Below are 11,035 nucleotides of genomic sequence, written 5' to 3'. Positions count from 1 at the left end.
CTGTTAATTCTACAACTCTAGTAACTAATGTTCATGTTTTATTTTTTATTCTATTTCAATGTATTTCATCAGTGATGGGACATATTAACCAACATAAGTGCATTAAAACAACCGTGTAAATATGGCAGCTTTAGCCACAAGGGCTAATTTTCATATTTAGTCCCCGGGTTGATGGTAAAAAAACAAAATGAATCGAACCATGCACAGCATAGCATTTACAACAAATTACATTATGTAGTTATTTCAGCTACTTTTAAATTTTATTGCTTGCAGCCAATTAAAACGCTGATTTGAAGAAAAATTGAGTATTCTGTATTGCCAATTAAAAGGGTTTTTAATTTAAATTTTATATTCTGGTCAATTGAATGATGAACAATCAGTCACCTCCTTTTGTTGCTTTACCTCTTTTTTGTGGTTATCAATACTTGCGTTTCCATTGACCATACAATTGGTGCAATTTCACATTTTGAAAATAAATTAGCCTAACAGAAACTAATTTTGACATTTTTTGATTAAGTTTTATCACTTTAATGAGAGTTTTTTTTTTTTTTTTTTGGCCATATCAATATTTATTTCACAAAACTGCATTGGAAACAATTTTCTCATCACGCGAGTCACATGATCAATAACAGGATGTTGCTACTGGAGCAAGCCATGAAGAAGACGACAACAGGAAGTGGTAGGAGGATGTTTTTAATGGCTTATCTCGTGAACAAACTTAATTTGTGTGATTTTTTATTGCGTTTCTTGTTTAATGACACACCGTAACTTTGACGTTTTCTTTTTGTTACATTATCGGAATATAGACAAACATTTATTTGTAATGGAAACTCAGCTACCGACTATTCTCTAGATACATTTTGAGCCTATAGTAAACGATTAGTTTTGATAAGTAATGATCAAATTTGTCAAATATGTAATAAAAGGTTTTTTATATTAAAATTTTAATTTACCTAAACTACAATTTTATTTTTTTATTAATATTTTTCGGTGGATATTTTTTATATTTAATGGTGCAGATCTGGATTTCTGTTTCTGCCAAAGAAAAAATATATTTTTTTTATTTTCTCTATTTTAAAGCTCTTTGCCACCCAGATCGCTTCTGCTTTGGGCCGGCTCGCTTCCAGCCCACATTCCGGGCTGTCGCTTTAAGACGAGGGTAGTTTTGTGTTTCATTAATTCAATATACAGCGACGTGTTGGTGAAGAAACCTTATCGGAGCAGCAGCCACACGGAGCGGAGCAGCGGAGCGACACTGAGGATTAAAACCCCGTTAAAATAAAAACACCTCGAGTTTATTTCAAACCGAGCGTGTTTTTAAGATGAAGACATCCTGAAGATGGGTTTAACGCATTTGGAGAAATAAAATCATCGAAAGGAGGTTTTTATTTTCTTTCTTTTTTATTATTATTTTTAATATTCACCAGCAGCTGGAGTGAAACATCCGACTAAAGGAGACGTACAGAAAACCGGGAGGCATGTCGTCTGAAAAACACGGTAAGACTGAGACGCATTTTCTCTCTTTTTTTTGTCAGATTGGTTCACATTTTTGCTCCATCCTGAGCTGCTTGCTTCAGCGGGAGGATGCGCCGCTGTGTGGGTGCAGCATGAGGGGGAGAAAATCACCGCAGGGCCTCTAATTATCACTGTTAAAAGTGCCCCCGTCAGGGTAGTTTCGGGTCATTTCCACCCCGGCGACACGATTCCACCCGTATTTCATCTTGAACCACCCAGAATGTGGCGTTAAAATCCATAAAACCTCAGTTTTAATCTCTCATTTCCATCATTACGCACAAGCTTACGTACGTCTCCCCAGACTGTTTGATGTGGGTGTCCTCTGCATGCGCGTGCCTTTACTTGCTCGTGCCTCCGCTAATTAATCAATAATAAATAAATAAATAATGACAGTAATAGCCGTGGGTCTGCAGCCATAGTTTCATTTAATATTGAGAGCGGATACGGAGCTTTGCATCCAGAATAAACTGGAGCTGAAAACTGGAGCTGATACAGAGGAGGAGGGAAACAAAGGACGAGCAGCAGCAATAAAGAAATAAAACTGTCTATTACATTGGTTCTGCATCATACGATTTATATCAAAACAGTTTCAGAAATTAATTTTAAAAAGCTACTTTCTATTACAGCTAGAAACTAGTGATCAGGTCCTGAACCTCCAAAGACGCATAAAGACAGTTGCAAAGTTGGTCTTCTACCATTTCTAGGTTTTAAGGATTAATATCCCAGCAAGTTTTACATGTTTATTTAATCTATTTTTGGTCTAGTTTCTAGTGTAAATATATTAGTGTTTGAAATAAGACAAAACTAACTTACGAGTTACTTTTTAATAAGATATATGGGCTGTTTGAAGTCAGTAATTCCTTAACGTTGATGTTTAAAAATTCTAATTCCACTGGCAGATTATTTTACTTATTACTTGGGAAAAATGCCCTGAATCCTCCAGTGGAACTAGTACTTATTTTTTCACTTCTGTAACCAATGCTTTTCTTCGAGTCATGAGTGTTTGGTTTAGTTTAGTTTATTTAGGATTCACATTTGGCTGCAGCTGCTCATCGGCTATTCCTACATCACGTGAATTACATCACTAAAACACTTTTTAGAGATTTAAAAAAAACTACTTTCTATAATAGAAACTAGTGATCAGGTCCTGAACCTCCATATACACATAAAGACAGTTACAAAGTCGGTCTTCTATCAGTTCCAGGATTAAAAAACTAATATCCCAGCAAGCTTTATATGTTTATTTATTGTACTTTTGGGTCTAGTCTGTTAGTGCTTGAAATAAGACAAAGCTAACTTCCAAGTTACTTTTTAATAAAATATAGGAGATTGTTTTAAGTCAGTCATTCCTTAACATTGATTTTTTTTAGAAGTTAGTTTCACTGTCAGATTGTTTAACTTATTTCTTGGGAAAAATTCCTTTTTGTAAGTGAAATAATCTGCTAATGGGACTGGTAGTTATTTTTCCACTTAATGTTTTATAAACCACCCTTGTGTTACAGCTATTAACTATAGCAATCAGGTCCTGAACCTTCAAAAACACATAAACAGTTACAAAGTTGGTCTTCTATCATTTCTAGGACTAAAATACTAATATCCCAGCAAGCTTTATATATTTATTCATTTTATTTAGTTTCTAGTATAAATATCCTGGCATTTGAAATAAGACAAAATAAACTCACAAGTTACTTTTAACTTGTAGGAGCTTGTTTTAAGTCAATAATTCCTTAATTTTAAACAAGGATTATTTCACTTATAATATGGGAAACATTTTGGTTCCATGTCATATGATTTACTTCACTGGAACAGTTTATAGACATTAATTTAAAAACAATAATCTATTACAGCTAGAAACTAAAGTGACCAGGTGTAGTGATGAAGACACATGAAGACGGTTACAAAGTCGGACTTCTATCATTACAAAACGTTTCTAGGATTAAAGCACTAGTATCACAGCAAGATCTAGAGAAACTCTACTGGTTCCAGAATGTGGCATATTATTCCCTATACATTCCAATCTGCCAGTGGAATGTATAGTTCGAACTATACATTTTAATCCATATTAGGAAATTATTGAACAAGCTCCTGAAAAATTACTTTTCAGTTATTTTTGTCTTATTTCAAGTGTACTGACATTTACACTAGAAACTTCTACTTTGTAAGATTTTGTGTTTATGCAGTGTGAAATATTTGGTTTGTCTCTCTCCGTCTCAAACTCGGTCAGATTAGATTATTGGTACGTTTGAGGTAATAACTACAAAAGCAGCAGCTTTAACTCTGCACTGCTTAACTGACTTTGTACAAAATTTAGATTTTCTAAAAATGTACCTAGAGGAAACATTTTAGTCTCAAATTTAAAAAATTTAAATTTTGAAAAAATCAGCTGCAACACTCAGACTTAACGCGGTGAGCCAGACAGTTCTCTCAAATTGATCAAACTCATTTTAAGTATAATTTGTCACAAATAGATCAATATATTATGGTGTATTGTTCTATTTGCCATTTTATTTTAAGCAATCATTCAATCAACATATTACCAAGCAAAATCAAGCATCCTACTCTGCAAAAAGTGCTTGTTCCACTGGCGGATTATTTAACTTTTAACGTGGGAAAAATATCTTGTTATAAGTGAAATAATCTGCCAGTGGAACTATTACCCTTTTAATATCAATACTAAGTTATTATTGACTTAAAACAAGCTGATAATTCTTACTGAAAAGTTACTTGGAAGTTAGTTTTGTCTTATTTTTTACCCCATTGAAAACTTAGACAGTTCTGCTGAACATGTATCATAATATCTTAATGCTCATCTCCCTTCACTGCTCCGTATTGGATTTCTCCCATGTACTTTGATTCCCTCCACTGGGAAAAAAAAAAGCAGGCTGACTTTCTTGTAATTGTTCAATGGAAATTGTTATTGTTAGATATCAGAATATTTTTTACCAGTGTAGGTTGTTTTTCAGAATAAATGAGGAAACAAACATCAGCAGCAGTGTTTAATCCATTTGTTGCACAAGCTTATGTTTTGTGGATTATTTCACGTGAACGCTGATGTCTTGTGAGAAATGTTTTGCCTCTTGTTGCCCGTCGTTCCTGTAAGCCTTCAAATCTTCTGAGAAACATGAGAATAAAATTGCCTCTGGTTGCTTTTGCAAATAAACTGCTTGTCCCGTCTTTAACCTTCGCTGGGTGTCTCTCTGTGTTTCTGGTCCACTTCCTTCTTGTGACGGCCGTTAAGGAAACTCTACATAAAGCCAGAGTCGTCACTGCAAAAACACAAAGTCTTACAAAGTATTTTTGGTCTAGTTTCTATTGCAAATGTCTTTTTACACTTGAAATAAGACGAAACAAACTACCAAGTAACTTTTTCAAAAATATAAGAGCTTGTTTTAAGTCAATAATTCCTTAGTATTGACGAAAATGTATTAGTTCCTGTTGGATTATATTCATTTATAATATGGGGAAAAAATTGCTCTAAGTGAAATAATCTGCCAATGGAACAAGTACCTTTTTAAATTTAATATTCAGAAATTAATGACTGAAAACAAGCTCCTACACTGCAAAAACACAAAATCTTATCAAGCGTTTTGGTCTAGTTTCTAATGTAAATATCTTATTACACTTGAAATAAGACAGAACTAACTTACAAGTAACTTTTTCAGGATTGTTTTTAAGTCAATAATTCCTTAATATTGATGTAAAAGTAATAGTTCCACTGGCAGATTATTTTACTGAAAACATTTTTCTCATAAGTGAAATAATCTGTCTGTGGAACCGATACTTTTTCATCAATAATAAGGAATTATTGACTTAAAACAAGCTCTTAATTTGCTGAAATGTTACTTTAAAGATATGAGCTTGTTTTCAGTAATATTGAAAAAAATGTCCTATTAGTGGATCTAGTACTTTTAAAAAAATCAACATTAAGGAATTATTGACTTAAATGACGCTCCTATATCTTTCTGAAAAGTTAATTGAAAGTTATATTTCATTTGTACTAAGATATTTGCACTAGAAACTAGACTAAAATACTTGTTAAGATTCTGTGTTTTTGCAGTGCAGCCGCTCGGTTCAACATCCAGCATCCACCTGTTTCCCCCCTCACTTCCCTCCTCCATGTCCCTGTCAGGCAGTATTATCTCAGCCCCCCTTTATGCTGTGAAAACACGACACTCTATCAGTCATTTTCTGACAAACACGGAGAGAACTCACAAGTGGGAGAAAGCAGACGAGATTCTCCACGATGAAATGCCACATGTCTGACTGATGATAAACAGAGATGAAAAGGGTATTTGTTTCATCGTCTTCATCCTGAGGTGTGAAAATGTCGACTGCTGTCATCATTAATGCTGAGATGGAGCAGGTTGGAGAATATATAGCCTTCCTGTACAATTCTGCTTGATTCTCATCTCCATTCACTGCGCCGCATTGGATTTCTCCCATGTACTTTGATTCCCTTCACTGGGGGGGGGGGGGGAAGATTTGAAACTAAAAAAATTTAAATCTGAAAAACTATTTTGAAACTGAAAAGTAGTCGTGAACATTTCTTTAGGCCATAATGTTTACTCAGTAATCTTTATTGTGAAACTGAAAAAAAATTAAAGAGAAAAAAGTTAAACTGACAAAAATACAAAGATATTTGAAACATAAAAATACATTTTAAACAGAAGAAGAATCATTTCAAATTGAAAAATATTTTTGAAATTGAAAAAAGCTTGAAAAACTATCTTGAAAACTGAAAAACCGAAAAACTATCTTGAAACTGAAAGAGAAAAGTTTGAAATTGAAAAAGAAATATCTGAGAAATGGTGTCAAAATTGATTTTCAGTTTTATTTTTTGTGAACATTTCTTTCACATCTACTTAGGCCATAATATTTGCTCAGAAATGTTTGTTTTGAAACAGGATTAAAAAAATTAACTGAAAAAATTATTTGAAACTGTAAAATAATTTTGAGAAAAAATAATTATTTCAAATTGAAAACATTTTTAAAAAGGAAAAAAGAAGTTTGAAACTGGAAAAGAATTAGCTGAAAAATAGGGTCAAAATTGCATTTCAGTTTTTTTTTTCAAATTTAAAATTATTTTTAGTTTCAAAACTTTGTTCAGTTTCAAAATTATTTTTTCAGTTTTAAGAGTTTACTTTTCTGTTTTAAATATTTATTTCCAATTTGAAAACGAACATTTTTTTTTTATGCAAACATTATGGCACCAATTTAGCTCCTTATGACATTTAGACGAGCTGCGTTCACATCGTGTCTGTTAACCGTCGCCCTTCTTCAGGACTCGACGACTCCGGCCGTCAGACCATGCAGCCGCCCCCGTACCTCCCTGGACCCCCGGATCCCAACATGCAGCAGCATCCCAACATGGCCGCCGTGCCGGGCGCCCAGCCCGGTTATCCCGCTCCGCCGCCGCCGCCACCTCCGGGCTCCGAGGGATACCTCCAAGAAACGACGTTCCACTTCGGGACTCCGGGCGCCGCGCAGGGCTACACGGTGCAGACCCAGGGCCCCGGAGGCGCCATCCAGCACCCGCCCGTGGGGTACATCCACCCGGGCTACCCGCTGCAGCTGCAGCCATGCACCGCTTACGTTCCCGTTTATCCCATGGCGTCGGTGAGTCACAGACCGACTCCGAAACTCTCTCAGATTTATTTTTTCTAACTTTTGTTTTGTTTTTATCTATAAACTTCAGGATTAGTGGTGCCACATTGAGGCAGTTTCATGTTGCGTTTATTTATTTTTAGGTTAAAATCTTGATTTTTAAGTCAACCTTTGCTTATTCTAACTAGAAATATTTGACGTTTTGGGTGAATCTTAATTGAAAATCCTTTACAAGTTTTATTTTTATCATCATCAATATTTTTGGTACATATTAGTATCGTTTTAGATTTAAAGGTAAAACGTTCACGGATTAGTAAAACAAGTAAACAAAATTGGTTCCTACATGTTTAATATCAAAGTTCGTCTGATTTCCAAAGTTTTCATTCAGTTTTATTTTTAGTCCATTTTATTAGAAAAAGATAAATATTTCAGAATAAATTCAAGATAGAAACATTTAGTTTTCTTTTTGGATCAATAAAGTATGTTTGAATTAGAATTTCAAATTTAATTTGAAAAGTTTGGAAACGTACCTTGAAAAGTGCTTGAATTCTACAATGGGAAAAGAGTGCCATCGCTGCTGTAAGCTTCAGTTTTAATAATCTAACCGCTCCATGTTCGGGTCCGCTCAGGGTCAGCCCTACATGCCAGCAGCAGGAAGCCACCCGGGGATCCCCCCAGGCCAGATCCACCCCATGCAGATGCCCCCCAGCATCACCCTGATGGACCGCCGGCCGCCCCACGACTACCTGCCCATCGCCGTGCTAACCACCGTGTGCTGCTTCTGGCCCACAGGCATCATCGCCATCATCAAGGCAGTGAAGGTAAAACTCATTTTATTATTGTACCTTTATGTCAGAGTAATAAGAACTGCTAATACTTTAGCGGATAAAGACACTTTGGAAAATTTAACACATCTCTGACTTTGTGTACTAAACAGTTTACTTGTACTAAACAGCTGCCTCAGCCTTAACTGATGTCAGATTATAGATATGTACGCTGAGTAATAAAAAGTCATAAATAAGCATAAATATCACTAATATTTCCAAAGTAGTACCACAAACAGCGCCCCAAAGTGATTTTTATTGCAAAAAAATTGCAAAAACAATTGTGAAATTCTGGAGGGACTGGAAAGATGTTCAACATGATCTCATTTTAAGAATTTATTAATATTTTGAACAGGTTTTATCAACACATTCTGGCACACCCGGCCCTTTAAGAGCATTTATGATCTTAATTTGGCCCTAAACAAAAATGAAGTTTGACACCTCTGCTCTAAAACCATCCAAACGTTGGGGAACGCTGCAAAACAAAATGCATAAAGTGTTTGGAGCAGCATAAGGTGGGAAGCTGTTTCAGTTAGAGCTGTGTGCCGGAGTTTTTCCTTGCAGGACGCGGTGATCACAGCTCCTTGCGGTGGCTCTCCTCACACTTAATGAGTCCTGTTGTTCCATCTGTGTGACGGTAAACCGGGCTGACCAACATGCACTCAACATGCCACGTTACGTAACCGCACCACTGTCAGTGCAACGGGACAGAATGGATTTCGTCCTCCGGGCCGCTCAGCTGGCTGTGAGCTGAGCGGAGCTGACAGGCCGTGGAGGCGCCGGTCCGAGCGGTACAGTATGTGTGGCCGCTGCTCGGCCCCGGCGGCATGGGCCTCGAAGCTGTTTAATTTATTTATTTATCTTTTACCTCCAAGTGGTCAGCCTTCTATTATTTTTTATTTTTTTAATCTCGATTTACTCCCGCACTTCCCGTACCTGTTCCCCGCAGTTTTTTTAGCCGTTACAACTGTTTAATCCGTTGTTAACATGTCGTAACGTGTTTTTCCGAGCCGTCTTTAAACGCAACATGAGCGGTTACGGTGCTAGCTCCCGCGGGTTAGCAACCGAGACATTTTGCTGTGCAGATCTGAATCCCGGCGTGTTAGAAATTAAAATCATGACAGAAAACCAGCAAACTGCAAAGGCAAATAACTTTTGCAGTTTTCTCTAAACAAACCAAGTAGAGTAATAAGCTGTTAGCTAGTTAACCCATGACAATATATGTTAAGCTAGTTAGCAAGAGCAGGCTACTAATTGTTGCTATCTGTCTTCAAAGGTGGGTAGTTGAGTAACTTTTGGGGGAGAAAAAAGTTTTACTGCACTATACTTTTTACTTTTAGTAATAGTAATAGTGACATTATTCCTTCTACTAACACTACTACTAATGATTTTGCATTTAAAATACAAAGTGCTTTGTTCATGTACATCTGCAATATTTTGTTTTCATTAAAATCATAAAATCAAATTCAGTTTTTCTTCATTTAAAACCATTATTACACTGTGTCATCATAGAGTGAATTGTGAATAACTGCTACACATCTTAACTTCCATGATTTCTGAAAAAATGGGTGAAATCATTCCCTCCTAGAACATTTTCTGTACTTTTTACAGCGAAAATAAACAAAAATAGCCAGATGCAGATTTTGAGGTTTAGGTAGAAATAGACTTCACAGATTGGAAACATTAGATTTTTGCAATATATAAGATAATATTTATAAAATCTGAGCATTATTACTCAACATTTTGTACATGTCACTGTTTACATCATTAGTTTTTGTATTAATAAGAAAAATGGATGTTTTATTTGAAAGTTATATGTTTGTTTATGTATTTTAAATTAAATACCTATTTACTGTGCCCCCTCCCTAAATAAGTGATTGCCATACAGCAAAAATTCCTGTGGAGCCGGGTCTGTCGCTGCCGTGTGTTTTGTGTTTGTGTTGCATGCAGCGGCCTCTTCCTGCACATGCAGCCTGCGCTGCAGTGAAATCGATCCATACATGGTGCTGTCTTGCTCCCACTCATGCACCGTCTCGTTATGCAACGTGTTTCGCTCAGTTCGCCTCTCTTTTCCTGTCCACTGCTCAGGTGCGCATGGCGATAGCCCGAGGGGACATGGTGACTGCGGAAATAGCGTCCCGTGAGGCCCGCAACTTCTCCTTCATCAGCCTGGCCGTGGGCATCGCCTCGCTGGTGCTCTGCACCATCCTCACCGTGGTAGTCATCATAGCCTCGCAGCATCACGACGACGACTGGGACCCCTAACTGGTCCCGCTTTCCCAGCCAGAGCGTCTAAATATTATCTATCTAACTACTGTCAATTGCTTGGTGAGGAGGGGGGGAAGGAAAATGCACCGCTTCTGCTTGTCGGCCCTTTCTGTACAGCTACCCACACAGTTTAAAGACCTAACCTGCTTCTATCAAACACCCACCAATGGCCAAAAATAGCAAGCGGTTGTTAAATAGGTCCAGAGTGACCACTTAATATTTGCTTTCATATTAAAAGTATGAGCTGCAGGATGGAGTCAAACCTTCTTGTGTTCGCGATCCATTTGTCTGCTGCTAATTGATGCAGTTAGGTAACAAACTGTAAGTCACTGTGTGCTTAATATTTCAACAACCGACTCACAACGTTCATTTATTACACTGCAAAACACTAAATCCAAGTATGTTTGGTCAGGTTTCTGCTGTAAATATCTTAGTACACTTGAAATAAGAGAAAACTGACTTACAAGTAACTTTGTGTGAGCTTGTTTTAATCAATCAAGCTTATTTGTAGAGCACATTTCAGCAACAAGGCAGCTCAAAGTGCTTTGCATCATACACACACAAAAATAGAAAGCCATGAAGCAACAATTTCAACATTACGTTTTGCCAAGTCATTACCAATCAAAATGTTGGTTAGCGTTGCTTTAATTTTGGTTAAAAAGCAACTCCAAACAGGTGAGTTTTTAGTACGTAAAATTCTTAACAATTCCTTAATTTTGATAAAAAATTACTAGTTCCATGAGCAGATTATTAAACTTTTAGGAAGACATTTTTGTCATATTATAAGTGAGATAACCTGCCAATGAAACTACCACATTTTCATC

The 11,035-nt window shown here is 36.5% G+C and overlaps 1 protein-coding gene across 1 annotated transcript; it reads left to right on the top strand.

The window, feature by feature from the left end:
• The first annotated feature begins 5,839 nt into the window (after window positions 1-5,839).
• On the top strand, window positions 5,840-10,459 carry prrt1 (proline-rich transmembrane protein 1). Its single transcript, XM_088009969.1, has 4 exons — window positions 5,840-5,878; window positions 6,751-7,131; window positions 7,749-7,940; window positions 10,032-10,459. Exons 1-4 carry the CDS (start codon window positions 5,840-5,842, stop codon window positions 10,206-10,208), a joined length of 789 nt encoding a protein of 262 aa, XP_087866095.1. The 3' UTR covers window positions 10,209-10,459.
• Window positions 10,460-11,035: the final 576 nt, after the last annotated feature.

Source organism: Poecilia mexicana, unplaced genomic scaffold (assembly GCF_051168715.1).
Source record: "Poecilia mexicana isolate PSO_F unplaced genomic scaffold, ASM5116871v1 scaffold_11, whole genome shotgun sequence".
NCBI classification, from domain to species: Eukaryota; Metazoa; Chordata; class Actinopteri; order Cyprinodontiformes; family Poeciliidae; genus Poecilia; species Poecilia mexicana.
This window is presented reverse-complemented; position numbering and strand designations above follow the sequence as displayed.